The sequence below is a fragment of the Camelus dromedarius genome, chromosome 8, assembly GCF_036321535.1.
Source record: "Camelus dromedarius isolate mCamDro1 chromosome 8, mCamDro1.pat, whole genome shotgun sequence".
NCBI lineage: Eukaryota > Metazoa > Chordata > Mammalia > Artiodactyla > Camelidae > Camelus > Camelus dromedarius.
The window spans coordinates 57,961,700-57,979,941 of NC_087443.1; the positions used below are offsets into that span (position 1 = coordinate 57,961,700).

Here is an 18,242-nt window from a genome sequence, read left to right on the forward strand (position 1 = left end):
TTAGCTTTAAATGCTTATACAAAGGCAAGAGAGCAGAAGAGAGCAGAGAAGCTGGCTCAGTTTGCTGAGATGTTCCCAGAGGGTTATGGCTGAAGTTCAAAATCCAGCTAGCTTAGGCCACTGCTGCTGAGGACATAATTCAATGTGTATTTTATGCTGCACTCGTATCAGGCCCTGTGCTCTCTGTCCACCGCAGGAATTTACAGTCTACATAGAGACAGAAACACACATTGACTCTTATAGGCCGGGTGAACTAATGCACCTCAGCATTCACCATGTACAAATCCTGTTCCAGGTGCATAAACATATCTTGCTGAATCCACTGAAGAGCTCCCCAAGGACAGGCAAACAAGTTGAGAGATATTAGGTAACTTCCCATGGACACACACCAAGTTCTGAAATGGACACTCTAGCCTAACTTCTGTGTCCTCTTCCCCCACTACTCACCTGCATTTCACATTCATCCTTTTGTTCTTTTATAACTGACCAACTCACAAGGGCCAGGCACTGCCAGGCACGAGCAATAGATACAACCCCTGGGAAGAGCACAGCCCCAGGCCCTGTCCTTAGGGAGCCGAACGTTTGTGAGAACAGACACTAAGCAGGTTAACGTGAGGCATGTGGAGTGCTACAAAGAGGGAAGCTTGGGGTGCTGACCTGAGCAAGCAGTGCCAGGTGACCTCGCTGAAGAAGTGAAGACTACTTAGGAGTTAGCAAAGGGAAGTTGGAGCTGTAAGGGAGGAAAACTGAGCCAGGTGGATGAAATAATACATGCAAAGGGACAGAGAGAAGGTACATTCGAGGACCTGGGGTGGAGGCCAGTGGGGGCGAGTCATGAAGAGCCTTACATGCACACATTTGGGACTTAATCCTAAAGCAGTCAGAAGCCACTTCTTTTTTTAATTCACAACTGCTCATTCACAAGATTCCTTCCCCACAGCGAGAGGCAGAAATCACTTAATTCTAAATCAGTTCATTTTCAGACCTACTAAAAGCCTACAGGATAATTAGTTTGAATTAAACTTCCCTGGTCTGTAGTCACAAATGTAGGATACTGTGGGGTTGGACCCCACAGGAACCTGAGTAAAGGGCTGCTCCTTCCCAAACTCCCAATTACCAAGCCTCACTGCCCCCAACATCCCTCTAAAGTTGTTCCTGAGACACTGTGAAATTGTCCTACAGAGAGCTTGGGAAGAGCAGGTCCAACCCCAGCTCTTGGGCTAACATCTGAATTAGTGAAGTTAATTCTATCACACTGTTGCCAGTTACAATTTATACAATTTGTCCTTCTTTCACCTCCGGATAACCCTCCCCACCTCCTCTCAGGCAGTCTCCGAAGGGCACCATGCTCCACCCACCCCCTTGCTCCTCTGCTGCTGGCCGTATCCCACACAGAATCAAAGAACAACCCCCGTTAAATTCCGTGAGTCAGGAAACAATGGAAACCCTGCTTTCAAAATTCTTACAGGAGAATTCTGGGAAGACTGTAAGAAGAACTTCTACAGTTCAGTTAAACCAGTAAGGAAACCAGCTCCCGTGCTGAGCCGCACAGGACAGCCCTAGGAGCAGGGTAAGCGGCAGAAGAGTGGAGACACATGGGAAAAACACAAGTCACTGATAGTAAAATAATTTTATTTAGTTTCTTTTAAAAAAAGGTAGCATTTCACATACAAATTTAGACTTCAAGATTACCAAAAGGAACATCCCTGAAGGAGGGACAGACTGAGAGCTCCAGCGAGCACAGGGAAGCACACTCCACGAGAGTTTAAGCGGAAGTCCTTTCTTGCAAACTTCACAGCGCTATTTCCCTGTTCCTCAACTCTGCCACAAGGGCTTGTGGCTTGTAAGAAACCCACAGCCATCACTTTGGGGCAACAGCTTTTAGCTCACGGGAATAGGAAACATCTCTAGGAATGAAAATACAAAGGTCAACGATCCAGATTTCCCACAACAATCATTATTTATATGCAGCAACAACGTATGACAGGTGAAGAGTTTATTTTATAGTTCAAAAGTTCTTTTAAAGAGGGCTAGAACACAAAATTCATTCATAAAGAAAACACGTATAATTAAATGAGCAGAAACAAAACAAAATAAAGATTCTTTCCATATTACAAACGCCTTTATAGGATAAGGCCCAGGGAAAAGACCTCAAATCGGATTCATTTTCCATAGAAAGTGTTTGGCACAACCTACAAGCTGTCATGAGACTGACAGTTAGCTGAAAAGTTTCTGGAAGTGGTCCCATGAATTTTCTGTCTGACTTGAACATAGTGTACACAAAAGGGGTCTTAACAAACTGCATAAACTCAGGCCTAACTACAGGGCACACTGATTCAGGAAAATTAATCTTAAGGAAAAAAAGGTCCAGATGAAACAGATCTCCCAACGCCACAGGCTAACTGTCTTTCTCTCAAGGAAGATTAAATCTATTGGCTGCCCAGAAAGTCAGTGGAATAATACTGATCTCCTAGATTAGGTGAAAGCTGGGGAACAGCTTTGATGTCAGCATCTCAGGGCCAGAAGGGAAGGAGACAAAGATGACCAAGGATGCTTTCTAGGTCACTCTTTGCTCCACACTATGTGGGCTCCTGATGACCAATATTGAGAAGGAGAGTCAGTGTGCTAGTAACCATGGCAGCCCCAGGATTTAACCTTTAGGCAGAGGTATCGGGGCAAATGAATGTACCCCAAATCCAGTTTTACAAATAAAAACTTCCTGCAGTTATAATACTGTGCAGTGGAGGAAATGGACACTGCTCCTCTTTCTGGTTAAAGCCCTGTTCCACTCTTGGCCAGAGCTGTGAGTTGACATATAGAGCTGTCTGTGGCTAAAAACCAGGCACCTTAGTCACACATGGCCCAGGGCAGTGACACAGACAGTCATCACCCAATGGAGGGGAACACAGGGCCCCAGAGCTTCGGTTCAACACAAAGGTTTCATCTCACCCCAAACTTCAAACCAAGCTCTATCTTTGAGCCTACTAATGTAATAAACTAATGATTAGGCATCTCTATGAGGAATCTCTGATTGGGTGGCACATCCCAGCAGGCCACCATCTTGACTGTAGAAAAACAAAAAGGTGCAAATCATATTAAGCAAATGGTTGCTCAAGTGGAAGATCATTTCCTGGGGAACTTCAGCAGACTAGATGCTAATCACATGGATGAATGCTGGGCCTGGACCCCAAAGAGAGAGTCTGGGTCCCGGCACGATCAGTCTTCTTTACACTTACCACATCGTGGCCATCTTCTCTCTGGCCTCCTATCTCTTGAATGGCTGAGCACACACTTCCCCGGGGACCAATGTAAACATTATTCAACAGATCTCAGCTTAGAAAAACACAGCTTGTCATATACTTAGTGTTTAACATTCCAGTGCAGGCAGTATCTTAGCATCAGAGTTTCCCTCATTCATGAGTACCAGTTTAGAAAGGAACACAACAGGATACTTGATAAAACTGTGGCTGAAAAGACCATTTTGGGTGCCAGACAGCTGGCTCTACCCTGCAGTCAGCTGATAAACCAGGACTACCACAGGAGAGGCAGAACAGAGGGAGCTTGAGTTCTCTGTAAATCTGAAGAGTCTTATAACCATTGTTCCCACTTAACCCCTTGGGCCACATCTTGATTCAGGAGAACATTTCCACCTCTTGCATCAACCTGTGCTCTCCTTGTTTTGGATGGGGTTCTCTCCAGAGGGTTCAAGAGCCTCCTCAGAGGGGAGCGAGCTTTTTCTTCCAGTCCTAACATCTGAATATTTCAAAGCACAAGAGGAGTCCACGAACATGCTAGGGATGTTGCTGCCAAAGTAGATCTTACTGTTAGAAGCAATGGCCTGGTACCTTTTGAGCTCCAGATATTCCGGGGTCAATTTGTGCTGTGAGAGGCAAAGAAGAGCAAAGACATCGGGACACTTTGGTGTGACAGTCATCTCTCTCTTTCCTTACATACATTTTCTCTATTGCTCTGCTGAATATCACTACTCAACTCTGAATCGTTACCAATGACCCTCTCTCACTTTGAAGTGTGGCTATCACATAAACGGCATTTTCCAAAATGGCATAGAACTACTGCCCCTTTCAGCATAGGGTTGACCTCAATGACAAACTCTTGATACTTGTGCCTGGCCAGATTCTCCCACGACAGACTGGGATCACTGGCTTCAAAACTGAAATTTCTCATCTTGCCTTCATCTTGACCAAATACCATGCTGTTTCTATAGAGCTGTGTCCTCCAATATGTTAAGTTATTTCTAAATTTATACTGGATTTCAAAGTACTGACAACTCTCATTCTGACAATCTATCATTTCCTATAATTTCTTCTGAATATAGATTATGTTGTTTCTTCTTAAATCAGAAAGGTTTAAGCCCTGTCTATACCTTAAATCTTGACTCTAATCCTTCGAACTGTATCATGTACCTTAGCAACCTCTTTCTCAACTTTTTCTCTGTTCCACTCTACTGTACAACTGATAATCTCATAAACCTTGGTCACATCCTTCCTTTTCCAGAATTCTAGGGGTTCTAGCTGACTTTTATGTGAGTAATTCTTACTAACTAGGTCTCTACTCCCTAGAGCTAAACTCACCCCAGTACCTGCACAAAAACTGTTCACCCATATATCACCAACCCTCCTTTCTCAAGTTACCACATATGAAATTCCCTATGATTAGAGTATTTTTTAAATCCAACAGACAAGCAGTTTTCAATTGGGGGCATTTGGAAATGTGGCGGGGGTGTGGATTGTTAAAATAATTGGTGAGCCTACTGATAGTTTAGTAGGCAAGGGCCGGGGATGCAAAATATCCCATAATGCATGAGATAGTCTTCAACAATGAAAAAGTACCTCAGCCCAAAATGCTAAGAATGTCTGATGAAAAATGCTGCTATAAATAAGCTTAGCATCTACCCTGAAGGGCTATCTTATCTGGGAAGCAATTCTAAATGAACTTCACTCTTTTCTTGTCACTCTTGTCATTTCAGAAAAAGACCCTTAACTTTCTTGATTACTGAGCCCTTATGAAGGAATTTATGGCATCTGACCCGGATGTATGTATCTGGTGCCTCTAGCCCCCCACTTTTATAAGGAACTACACAGAGAGTGTGCAATGTATGTCTATGTCTCACTAAGGAACTGGCTGATTCTAGAGGCTGTGATGGTAACCACCCTTCCTTGACACTGGATGAAAATCACCTCTATCACACTAGAGCCCCCGACAAAGGAAAGCAAACACCTAAACTACATTATTAGGAGCGTGGCAGGGAAAGCCGGTCACCTTGTTTGAGGTGGCATACTTGTGTGCGGTGTAATACTCAGCATCTGCTTTCGCCTTCTCTCGGGCCAGAAATGCAGCATCTAGAAAGCAAAACAGAGTCAGGTGTTTAAAACAAAGTGAAGTTGCAATCCATTTCCTCAGCTGGTTAAGAGTTCAGACTCTACCTTAAGTAGGAGCCCCTTTATCCACTGCCTGATATTCTGATCATTTACTTTAAAGGCATTAAAAACATTACCAGTTTCCAAATCCCAGTTCCCAGACAGCACCTGCTCAGACGGTGATACTCCTGTCACTGCTGAGTTAACTCTCAGCTTGTCTAAGCCCTCTTCATTTTTCCACCTAAAGTTGCTCTTTCTTTCCTCCATCCCCCAAAGCCTCAATCTCCAGCCAGGCTCTAGGCTTTAAATAAAGTTCACACATAAAAGCTCTGCTCTATTTACTGCCTTGTCCCCACCCTTGGAGATCTGATCCAGAATCAGTTAAAGCAGAATGACAGGAAACAGCAGCATGTAAATCAAAAGGCTCAATGTTTGGTCTTCAAGACTGTGAGCTAAGACATCAACATCTCACTGTGTGTAATAAAGAGCTGGGGAGCCTCTATGAAAACTGGGGCTGCTTTTTTCCCCGCTAATTGTTTGGTTATTTTTTGTCTGACAGGTAGAAAAGAAACTGGTGGTGGTGAGGTTTCTTATCTTTTACATTCTTTACAACTGATTACTTTGCCTGAGAACAAATAAGACCCAGTTTAAGGATGGAAAATGAAAAATTGAGTTACCCATAGTCACAAATCAAATAAAAGCTAGAAATGTACTGACAATTAAAAAAAAATTTGTCTACAATATCAGGCCAGCTACTTCCTTCAAGGCTAGATTATTCTGTCTGTGGCCTTCCCACCCACCACAATCATGAGCCAATCCCTGAGACAGAGAGGCAGTTCAGGATAGTCAGAGCCTCTTTCCTCCCTGATGTACCTTCAATTTCAGAAATGCGTTTTTCAGTTTCCTTCTCCATCACCTTCTGCTGAAATCGAATTTTTGCCACCTGTGCAATCTTCTCTGCTTCTATAATTATATAGAAAAGAAGACACCTTCAAAACCATTTCTCTAGTTCCAGTGGTACTTAGAAACAGCAGCACATGGTCTAACATTTAATTATATAAGGTTTTATGGGCCAATTAAGTTTTATCTATCCAAACTATAAACAACTCAACAGAAAAAGAGGAATTTATTTCCTACTTCACTGTTCTATTTTGACAGTGCTACATTTACAGGAAGGGGGAGTACAAAAGGTAAAAAAGTTCCAGTCCTTCGTGGGATTAAACTGCAATGGTCCACAAGCTAATGGGAAAAAAAAGATACTTCATGAAAGTACCAAGAACAAAAACAGAGCAACACAAATGCATGGCAACTTAGGACAATTATATAATGTGGCAGGAGAAAGAAAGAATAAGGAAGACAAGTCAAACTAAGGGAGGCCTTCTGGAAAAATCTCTCAGGCATGACCTAGGAGAATGTAGCAGAAAGTATAAACAAAGACAGGAAGATATGAATTAGCAAGTCACAACTAAGAGATGATAAGGAGCCAGCTGACAAGAGAAGACAATGAAAAGATTACAGAGAGGGCTGGAAGACCATGTCTTGTGTGACAGGCTATGGAATTTAGCTCTGATATATACTCAGGATCAACTGTTAAGTTACCATTAGGGAGATGATGTGATGAAGGGTTACCAGAGGAGGAGTATTTGGACAGCTGCAGGAGATAAAAAGGAAAGCAGGGTAATTCATCTGAGAACATGAAAACGAATGCTGGGAGTGAACAAGGTAGCCCACAGCAGGCAACTTCAGACAGGGAAACAGAACACCCCTAAAAAACCGCTGGCCAAACCAAAGGATCCAGAACCAGGGAAGAAAGACTCTAATCATACTTTCTATTCAATCACTGCAATTCTTGAAGAACATTCTCAACTCTCCTTTTCAGCCAAAGAAGTTGAGTATTTTAACTTATCTCACCTCTGGTCTCTGGAGGAAGTACATAATGGAAAGAACACTTCAGAGTGGTTTCTACTTTCCAGAAGGCAGACTCCTTTACCAACAACTTCAGGCATACTTCCCTATTTTCCCAACAGCATAAAATCAATCTATTATCATACCATCCTAAAAATGGACCACTATGTTCAATTGTGCTAAAAATTTAGCTATAAGTAAAAAAACAAAAAACAAAAAAACCAAAAAAAACAACAAAAAAACAAACTCATGATAAAATTGGAGTAAAAGGTGAGGAATCTGGACCCTGCCCTTAGAACCCAGAGAATGGTGTCTCAACATGGGGAGCTGATGTGTAATCCTCCTAACACTGTTCTCTAACATGTGGGCATAAGTCAATAAAAGAACAGCCTGACCTCTAGTTTTAGAAAAACAGTGGGGTAGGTTAATAAGAAACCCTTCAGCTACCAACACATTAAAATGCTAGATAAAATATAACAAATTTGTTTTTGAATGCACTGCTGAGATCACAAGAAAGAATGGGAGAGCCTCAAGAGACACAAGTAAAGGGAGAGCTGAGAGCTTTCATGGTGGCAGCCGTCGGGGTGGTTATTAGACAAGTAAGGGAGAGGGACTTGGGTTACTCCCCACGCAGGGCTGGGAGATGAGGCCTTGAGATGTTAGAACTGAAATTTCTGTATAAAACCCTAGATCTGCTAAAGGGCTGCAATTCCAGTGAGACCAAAATACTCTACCCATCAACCCACTGACACACCAGAGTGTAAATGGAGAACACCCAAAGACAGAGAAAACTCTTAAAAGTAAAAAGAGGAGAAGACGCCAAACAAACATGAAATAATGCTGCCAAAGTGACAAAGTAAAGTAAGTTTAGTTAGGCTAAGAACTGTAGATTAAATTCAAGAATGAAATAGAAGTATTTCAGACCAGGGAAGACTGAATAAGTTTTCCACTCCGTAGCCTTCACTGAAGAAAAGCTAGCAGAAAAAAAAGAATGAATGGCTAGGAGCAATGGAGAGGAAAAAATTACACAACATATTTAAATCAAAATAAAATGTTTACTGTAAGAATTGATGATGATGATAATCAATGAGGGAATAAAAACAACATAAAACTAAAATACTAGGCAACAATAATATGTAAAATTGGAGGACAGTGGTAAGAGTTAAAGTATCCTAAGGTATTGTTCAAAAAGAGAAGGGAAAGAATGATTAACTTCAGAGTCTATCAAGCCTGGTGTGCTTATTAACATTTTACAGGTAATGACTAGTTATACATCCTAGAAGTGGAATGTAAAACTTCCAATCAAGTAAAAGGAAGAAAAGAATAAAGAAAATTCAATCAATACCAATCAGAAAAGGGGGGGGGGGAGAAGCATGGTAAATGACACAAAATTAAATAATACAAACAAATCCAAATATAGCAGTAACCACAATAAATATAAAAAGACTAAACTCACCAGTTAAAAGACAGATTCTCACATTGGATAAGATAACAAAATCCAGCTATATGCTGTTTACAAGAGACATACCTAAAACATAATGACATAGAAAAGTTGAAAGTAAAAGGATGTGAAAAGATACATCAAGAAAATAACTAACCAAGAGAAATCTGTCATAGCTCTATTATCATCAGACAAAACAGACCTTAAGTCAACAAGCATATCTGGGATAAAAGAGGGTTATTACAGAGCAATTCTCCAGGGAGATATAACAATCCAATTCTGAAACTGAATGATTTTAATGATATGGTCCCAAAATATATAAAGAAAAAAGTTACAAATCAACTAATCCATGGTAATCCCACCTAATCTCCAGTGAGAGATTTTAACACACCTCTCTCAGTAACTGATAGCTCAAGATGGCAAAAATTAGAATATAGTAGATGTGAACAATACAATCCATAATCCTGACATAATGGATATACAGAGAAACCCGCATCCAACAGAGAATATACATTCACTCTTTCCAAGCACACATAGAACATCTGCCAAAAAAGGACTATGTACTGATAGGCCACAAAACAAATTTCAACACATACTTAAACAATCCATATAACAGATCATATTTTCTGACTACACTGTAATAACATTGGAAATCAACAATAAAAAGTAGTCCCCTGAAAACCCATTCAATTAGAAATTTTAAAATACACTTTTAATAATTCGTGAGTCAAAAAAGAAATAATGGAAATTTTTTTAATTAAAACCAAAGACCAATAAATAAGCTACATTCAAAATATGTGATGTGTACCTAAAGCAGAACTTAGAAGAAAATGTATAATCTTACATGTTTCCATTAAAAAAGACTGAAAACTAAAGAATTACGTTAATTGAAGAAGTTAGAAAACAACCAATGAGTAAGATCAAAAAAGGTAGAGAATAAATTAAAATAAGTGTAAATAATAATTAAAAAGAAAGTGGCAAAAGAATTAAATCAAATCAAAACCCAGTTCTCTGAAAAGATGAGTAAGACAAATCTCTGGCAAAACTGATCTAGCAAAACAGAAGAAATAAATAAACAATATAAGGAATGAAAACGGGCATACAGATTTGGTAAAGGCTTTAAAAAAAATCATAGGAGAACTCTACAAACAAATTTATGCCCCCAAATTTGAAATATCAGATGAAACAGACAATTTTCTAGAAAATATAACTACCAAAACTGACTTAAAAAGAAACAAATATCTGACACAACATAGAAATTAAATCAGTAGGTTAATGTTACCATAAAAAACAAACAAGCAACAGGAAGGTCCTACTGTACAGCATAGGGAACTATATTCACTACCCTGTAATAAACCATAATGGAAAATATTATGAGAAAGAATGTATGTATGAATAACTGAATCACTTTGCTATATACCAGAAACTAACACAACATTGTAAATCAAGTATACTTCAGTAATAAAATACAAAAATAAAAAAAACCAAATCAGCATACAAAAAAGCACAAACCCCACTAGACCAAGATGGTTTTTATAACTGAGTTTCACCAAATCTACAAAGAGATAGTATATATTTTATACAAAATGCCCCAGAACACAGGAAAAGAAGAAATGCTCTCCAACTCATTTTGAGGCTAGTATAACCAAGATACCAAAACAAAACAAAACCAAAAAACCCAAGTGTAAGAGTTTAAGAAAAATGTTATAAGCTGATCATTTATGAAAATAAGAGTAAAAATTTAAAAGAAATTATCAGCAAGCCAAATAGAGAAATGTACTAGGGTGAACCTCCTATATCATGACCAAGCTGGGTCTATGCCAGGAAGACAAAATAATTCTTTAAGAGAAAATCTATTAATATAATTCATCATATTAACTGCTTTAAAAATAAAAATAATAATGGTCATCTCAACAGTTACAGAAAAAAATTCTAAAAGTTTTAGCAGCCACTCATGATAAAAACTCTTGGCAAGCAAGAAAACAGAAAGAAACTTCATTAACCTCATAAAAGTTAAGTACAGCAAATATCATTGTGACCATGTATTTAAAGTTAGGAACAAGACAAGAATGCTTCTCACCATCTTTCTTTTCAACACTGCACTGAAGTCATAGCCTAAAGCAGTAAGATAAGAACTAAAAGTTGTGGGATTATAAGGAAAAGACCAGAGTTGTCCTCATCTGAAAACAAATGACTGCCTGGGAAATCCAAGAGACTATTAGAAATGATAACATTTTTAGCAAGATTGCTAAATGAAAAAATCAACAGCATACCTATACAAAAGTAAAAACCAGTTAGAAAATGTGTCCTGAAAAAAGGGCCTACTTAAAACAGCAAAAAGCTTGAGGAATATATAGGAACAAATCTCTAACAGAGTGTGCAACTTTAAGGAGAAAATGTTGACACTTTTTTGAAAGCTATTTCCTTCAGTTCTCATTCTCATAAATGAAGAAATATAACAGATTTATAAGACTTGCTATTACAAATATTGTAATTCTCTCCAAACTGATGTACTATAATACAAGTAATGTGTGATTCTAATCAAAACCCCAACACAGTATTTTATACAACTTGAGGAGCTGGTTCTAAAATGTATACGGAGGAATAAAGGGCCTAGTAATAAGGGTAATTATGAAGAAGGCTAGACCAACATATTGCAACAAAATAGCCTAGCAACAGAACAAATCATAAACAGGGTCTTATTATATAACAGAAGTGGCATTAGAAATAAGTAGAGGAAATAAGAAACTATTCAATAAATAGCCCAAGACAATTAACTTGCCATTTGGGAAAAATTAACCTGAATTTCTATGTCACTCTAAATATTACAATAAATTTCAGATGGACTGAAGACCTAAACGTGAGAAGCAAAACTAAAACTTTTAGAATAAACTACTTTGGGGTTGGGGAAGAATTCTTAAGCAAGACAGAAAAAGCACCTCAGAAAGGAAAAGATTAAAGAATTTGATTACATGAAAATTAAATATAAATGTATGTCAAAGACATCATAAAGTTCAAAGATAAGACACATATTGAGAGAAGATATTTGTAATGCATAAACCTGGTAAAGGATTAATATTTAGAAGATATAAAGAACTTCTACAAATCAGTTCAAAAAAAGTAACCAAATAATGGGCTAAAGATATTAAGAGGCAATTCACGTATCAAAAAAAGGGAAATCTGAGTGACCCACAAACAATACTCTAGTAATTGGGGAAATGCATATTGAAATTATATGATACCATGTCCACCATCAAACTAGCATAAATTTTTAAAAAATCTGATGACTCCAAGGGTAGAAAACGATGTGTGGAAATGGGAATTGAATATGGCAGGACAGAAACTGGAACTCAAACACTGCTGAGGAGAGGGTGAAATAGAATCACTTTGGAGAGCGATCTGGCAGTGTGTTGTAGTTTGCAGCCTATGACTCAGCAATTCTACTTGGAGATACAGATTCCATAGCAGTGCTTCTCAAACTACCCGTGGGAAAGCACCTTTTTTTTTGGTATTTCAACTTGTTAGGAGCCAATATTTTATAAGTTATAATAAAAATGAATTCTAAAACATATTAAAAAAAATATAAACTCCAGTTTTTTTTATTAGATCCAGCAGACAATAGAATTACTGTGTTAAAATGCTGTAAGAACTTCTAAATACTCATTCTCAATTTCTGTACTCATCTCATCATGGATCAGAAACAAAAAGCTGGGGCAGGGGATCGACCCAATCACATGCTGAGTAGCATTTCTCTAGGAAAACTTTCATGTGTGCACAGAGACATGGCTATGGGCATTACTACAGAACTACCTGTAATATGGAAAAAGCAGAGACTACCTAACTCTTCATCAGTAACCCATCAAAATCAACTGAGGCTCACTCACAGAACGAAATACAACAGCCATTAAAAACAAACTAGATCTACATGTATCAATAGGAATAAAACTCAAACTATGTTGGTAAAAAGAAAAAGGAAGTTGTGAAATAAAATAAAGAGTTTGTTATCACTTTCATCATTTAAAACAATTCTACGAATTGTTTATTGTTATATATTTAGAGTAAAAGTATAAAAATATGGGGGGGAGGGTATAGCTCAAGTGGTAGAGTGCATGCTTAGCATGCACAAGGTCCTGGGTTCATTTCCCCGTACCTTCTCTAAAAATAAATAAATAAATAAACCTAATTGCCTCCTTCTCATAAAACAAACAAATGATAAAAAGTATAAAAATATGGACAGAAAAGATACACATCAGCTTCAGAGTAGAAGCTACTCTGAGAAGACAGATCAAGAAATACCAGGGAGGAGTACAAAGGAGGCTTCAAACAGATACATTAACTTTCTCTTAAAAGAAAATACTATCTGAAGGAAATATGGCAAAATGTTAAGCCTTCGTTATATTGTCTTCTGTATGTTCCTGCATATTTGAAGTATTTAATATAAAACTCCTTAAATTTTTAGCATACCAACGAACAAACAACTGAGAACCTAAGATGTCAGTTGAACAGATGGTATACCTGAGTGTTAGGGAAGTCACTGTGATTCAAAATGAGCCGTAGGCAATCCTGTTGTACTTGCAGAGATGGTAATATCTATCCAACCAGATAAAACTAGGTGCGTGTCAACAGTAGGATGTATATAAACAGTCTTGAGTTTTGGCCAAAAAATTTCCCTATTCTGAACATGTATAAACAAAAACTCTAGTCCACCAGAGGCTACAGCTGCTCCCAAACCCTATCCACTTCTCCCTGTCTTTGAAAAAGACAACAGTAGGGGGTCAACAACATGGTGGAGAGGCAAAGCACTTCATTAAGTACTGGCCCCATCTACTTTTAAAAGCTTTAGGACATCTGACTTTACAAAGGAATTTCCAGAATTCTCCACCATATATGATGCAGTCTTATTTGATTCCCATCAATATCCAACATGAGACTGAGAAAGAACAGGACTACCTTGTAACACATGTACTTAGAGACATCCATTTCCAAAAGAAATCCAAGTACCTATAACAGCCTTTTTCCTCTCTGTCTCAGCTTCTTTCTCCACAACCTTTTGTTTCTGTGCAGCTATAAGAAGTTTTGTCTTCTCAGCCTCCCTGTGGAGTAAAATATTACAAAAAATTAAAAATAATGTGCAGTCACAGGTAGTAATTCTGACTCTCTAGTGGGTCAGAGAACTATTTTCAACAAGAATTTTCCGGCCCATTAAGGTAGGCAAGAGAGGTGTTACCCTATTTTACTAATAATGAATCTGAGGTTGAAAGTTAAATGATTTGCCCAAAGTCACCCAGAAATAGGAATCAGATTTAGTATATCTGAATTTTAGTCTGATCCTTTCCTCTAACTGTATCATGGAAGGGCCTTTGATATGGAAATGTCTGGCATATATGAATGCCTCCTTTGCTGTTAGGCCTTCAGCTAATCTGGACCAATTAGCAAAAGGCACTAACCTCTGGGCAGATGCAGCCCATCAGGTCCATGGTTTGGCAAGCAGAAGGGAGCTGGATTTCGGCCCCTCTTCAGGCACCCTTGTGCAGTGGCCCTATCTGTTTGTTGTACAGAAGATATAACTAGGTGGCAGTTATTAATTAGGTGGTGAATGGGGGCTCAATGTAAAGAAGAATTTTCTGAGAATCTGAGCTTTCTAATAATGGAAATAGCTAGCCTATCATTGAGCATGTGCAAGTGGCAACTGGGTGACTATATGGCAAGAAGGATATAAAAAAAGACTATATTAGGTGGGAGGTTTGACTGGATGATCCCAAGGTAGCCTTTAATTCTGGAATGCCAATCATCTATAAAATCAGGAAAGATCCAGAATTATCTGAAAAGTAACTCCAATAGTTTCCCCAAACATCCCCTGCCCCCACCCGCAAAGATCTCTCCTTTCCTCCAGTCAATACTGATAAAGACATAAAATGACATTCTGGATACTGTAAGTTATTTTCAGGCAGAGAACACACAGTATTCATTGTTCCATCACCAGAAGCTATCATAGTTAAAGCCTAAGACATTCTGAACCTTTAAGAAATTTTTTTCCCTCTGTAAATGGATCAGTCCCATGATCTACCCAGCCTAGCACTCCATGTTTTATAGTTTTAAAAGTTTCTTTCCTACAGTGAAAAAGGGAAAATAAAACTGCCTAACAGAAGATACAGACTTGGGAACAGTAAGAATTCAGAAATATATCACTCTATAAAGAAGTGTTATTATTATTTTTTGGACCTCCTGTATTTACACATCTGTTGTATTCTTGACTTCTGCAAAGTTAGTTTTCCAGCATTTCATAATTTTCCTCCTAACACATTAGCCAAATTTCCTAAAGACTTTTTTGTTTCTTCTTTTTGGTACCTGTCATATGAGAATAATACTGTCATTCCAACTGCAATAGGTACTTCCCTAAAAGGGATCTTCTGTAACACGTAGAAACTCACGTTAAGCAAGTAACTTCTCACTCCCAGTCAGCTCTGGACACATATAAGAAAAGACTACCAGGGGTCAACTCAGGCAAAATTTCCCCAGAGGCAAATTAAGACCAAGTCTAATTTTAGATATACAATCACACACAGTGGAAAAGCAAACTTGATACCAATGTGTTTATTCTTACCATTTATAACACAGTAACAAAATACAGGCACTCTCTTCAACCTTAACGCTAGGACTCTTTCTCTTCGCTATTAATATTTAACTCAAGGTATTATTCACATCCAAATTATAGCTCCTTAGGCTTCCAACAAAGTCCTACAGTCCTACAGCAAACTGCATCCTTAGCCACTGAAGCTGCTCCTGAAATGTCTATATATAAAGAGAAAACTAATAAGAGTCTACTGGGAATTAAGACACCAGAACAGGTAACATTACTAGAATTAGAGTGTGGAAGATAGACATATACCCCTCCCCAGAGTGTAACGTCTCACACACACGCCTCCTCTAGACTGGTAGATTAATATGTAGACAGCCCTAAGTAAAAATATTGGGATCCCATGCACATTACTCACATTAACTCAAAATTTCTTCTTATGGCTTCTGGGATTTTGGGTTTTGTAACACGCACAGCCTAAAAAATAAAAGTAAAAAAGCCAAAATATATTTGAAAAATAAATCTTCAAACTAAATCTACAGAAGAGCTCCTCAAATGAAACTAATAAAACAGCTATGACATAGCTGACAACTAACACATGTAGGGATCCCATTAGAAAATCTACTTTTCCTGCCATCAAAGTCAAAGATAAGCTGCTTCTTGTTTCCTTTAAAAAAAAAAGCCTAGCTATAGGAAAAAATATTCTACTCATTAAGTAAATAAATTCCTTTACAGAAAAAGTTCTCTCTTAAAAGACCTTTCACATAGCCCTTAAGTTAGATACTTTTGTTTCCTTTTCAAACTTGCAAACCAAAGAAACAGAAGTAAGGTAAAATTCCAAGATTTAAATTGTAAAGAAGGAAAAAGTCAAAAACAAAAATAAAAACAAAGAAAAACCCAGGTCAGTATATGCAGCTTAATACAGTGGACAGTGGAAAATTAATTTATTACTTCCTAAACCTGCAATCACTCAGCAATGGTTACAAGTACATAGTCCAACCCTGAGGGAAAACAAGAATCAATTAACAATTAACAAATACCAATTAGCCGCTTACATTCTTTCTTCCTAGACTTTCACTTAGAACAAAGTCTACTTGTCTCTGTAGACACTGCTTACTAGACACTGTTTCCCTAACATCGTGTACTTTGGCATAATTATCTACAAAACAGGATAATTTTGGAGTGCAAGAGCTGGGTGCAAAAGCCCTTCTGTGTCCCATTTCTTGTTTGTAGAAAAAGTCTTTAGTCTCCTAGGCCTTTCCTGAGTTCAAAGTAATAGATTCAAGCAGTTACTAATGAGTGAGTGAGGAAATGCAGAAACAAAAGGAAAAGCAGTCAAGAAACAGTAATTCATAAAATAAAGTCCTATTTTCTCCTCAAGGGATATACATAACAACAATCTAATGCATATCTTTGAGTTGTTCTACAGGAACTAAGACTCCCACCCAGGTGGAGGATGGTGACTTCCAATACTAGACTCCAGGCTGGCTGGAATCAGGTTGATGATTAAGATTCCTGGAACATCACCCGGAAGAAAGTCATGCCCCCTCAACATTCTCACCCCAAATGTTGCCTCTAAAGATTTCCCTGAAAACCATCAAGGAGTTTGGGTCCTCTGAGCATGAGCTGCCCATTCTCCTTGCTAGATCCTGCAAATAAACCCTTACTTTGCTGCAAACACCCACTGTCAGAGTTTGGCTTTCTGTGCCATGGGTACACAAGCCCTTACACAGTTACATCTACTTGGGAAATACAGTTTTTGAAGGCTGACTTTTCTATATCAAGGACTTGTTCTCCCCAAAATGTTTGATTTTACTAGTTAAACAACCCACACCATCTTCCACCCTACTGTAAACACATACAAAACAGAAGAAAGTTTTAATTTCCCTCTGAAAATTGGCTGAAGTTTTAAGCAACAAGGCCTTTGAACACACAGGCTTCTTTAAGGGCTTTTGAAAAAAGATTTAAAAAATTTTAAGCAACATAGCCTCCTCCACATATTTGAGAGAAGTCCAATCTGTACATAACTTTGAGGATTATCATAACTATATACAAGAATTAGAGTGAAATGAGAAAGAATCTGGGGACCATGGTGAACACTCAATGGATACTGAAGGTGAGGCAAGTGAGGCCATAAGAAACAACTCATGGATTTATCCAGAAGACAAAGAAAAATTCAGAACCAGAATCTATGAGAGATGCCAGATTTCACTAGTTGACTACCAGAAATACAGATGACTTCCAATATGATTTAGAGGGAAGCACTGTCATATTGCATTTAATTACAAGACTCGCCATGTATCTTTTTATTCTTATAAAAAGAAACAAAATAGGACTGTCTTCCGAAGAATTCTATCTTGCTGTATGTGGCTGAAGAATATACTACATGTTTGCTAATCTTGGGAAATCTCGTGATTTTCAAATATGTGAAATATAAGCACATACTGTAACAGATACCATGAGTAGTTTGCTTCATAGGAGATTTAAGAAATAAAATGGCAACACATCCAAAAACAATGGCCAACACACACACACACACACACACATACAATGAGTGGAGAAAGAGAAAAAAAGTCTGATGAAATGAATATATCCATTGAAATGGACTCCTGGGTTCCAAGCATGTATTTTTAACCAAAAGCCAGAATATAATACACTCATTGCCTTCAATAATAGGAAAAAATACCAAGGAAGCCTACCACTTTAATTTGTCACAGTAGTTATTCAAGAAGTAAAAATGAGGTGTAAATATAGAGAAGGGAAAAATTAAAACACTGATTGTTACAGAGAAGGTTCATTCAACAACAAATATTACTGGGTGCCTAGTCTGTACCAACTGCTGTTTGCTCCAATCACTGTGGATACAGCTTTGCTCTCATGGACTTTAAAATTTTAAAAGGAGAAAAGAAACAATAAATAACAACAAAAAGCAAATAAATAA

At 38.1% G+C, this 18,242-nt stretch overlaps 1 protein-coding gene across 3 annotated transcripts in view; it reads right to left on the reverse strand.

Moving 5' to 3' along the window:
• Window positions 1-1,615: 1,615 nt before the first annotated feature.
• The window catches only part of ERLIN1 (ER lipid raft associated 1), a 32,975-nt gene continuing 16,348 nt past the window's right edge, over window positions 1,616-18,242 (reverse strand). For all 3 annotated transcript variants that reach the window (XM_010974430.3, XM_031461600.2, XM_064488330.1), the window contains exons 8-12: window positions 15,720-15,778; window positions 13,726-13,817; window positions 6,252-6,341; window positions 5,281-5,360; window positions 1,616-3,880 (exon numbers count right to left, since the gene is read on the reverse strand). In XM_010974430.3, the coding sequence (XP_010972732.1) occupies window positions 3,659-3,880; window positions 5,281-5,360; window positions 6,252-6,341; window positions 13,726-13,817; window positions 15,720-15,778 (543 nt within the window). In that variant the 3' untranslated portion in view covers window positions 1,616-3,658. The remainder of the gene's footprint in view (window positions 3,881-5,280; window positions 5,361-6,251; window positions 6,342-13,725; window positions 13,818-15,719; window positions 15,779-18,242) is intronic.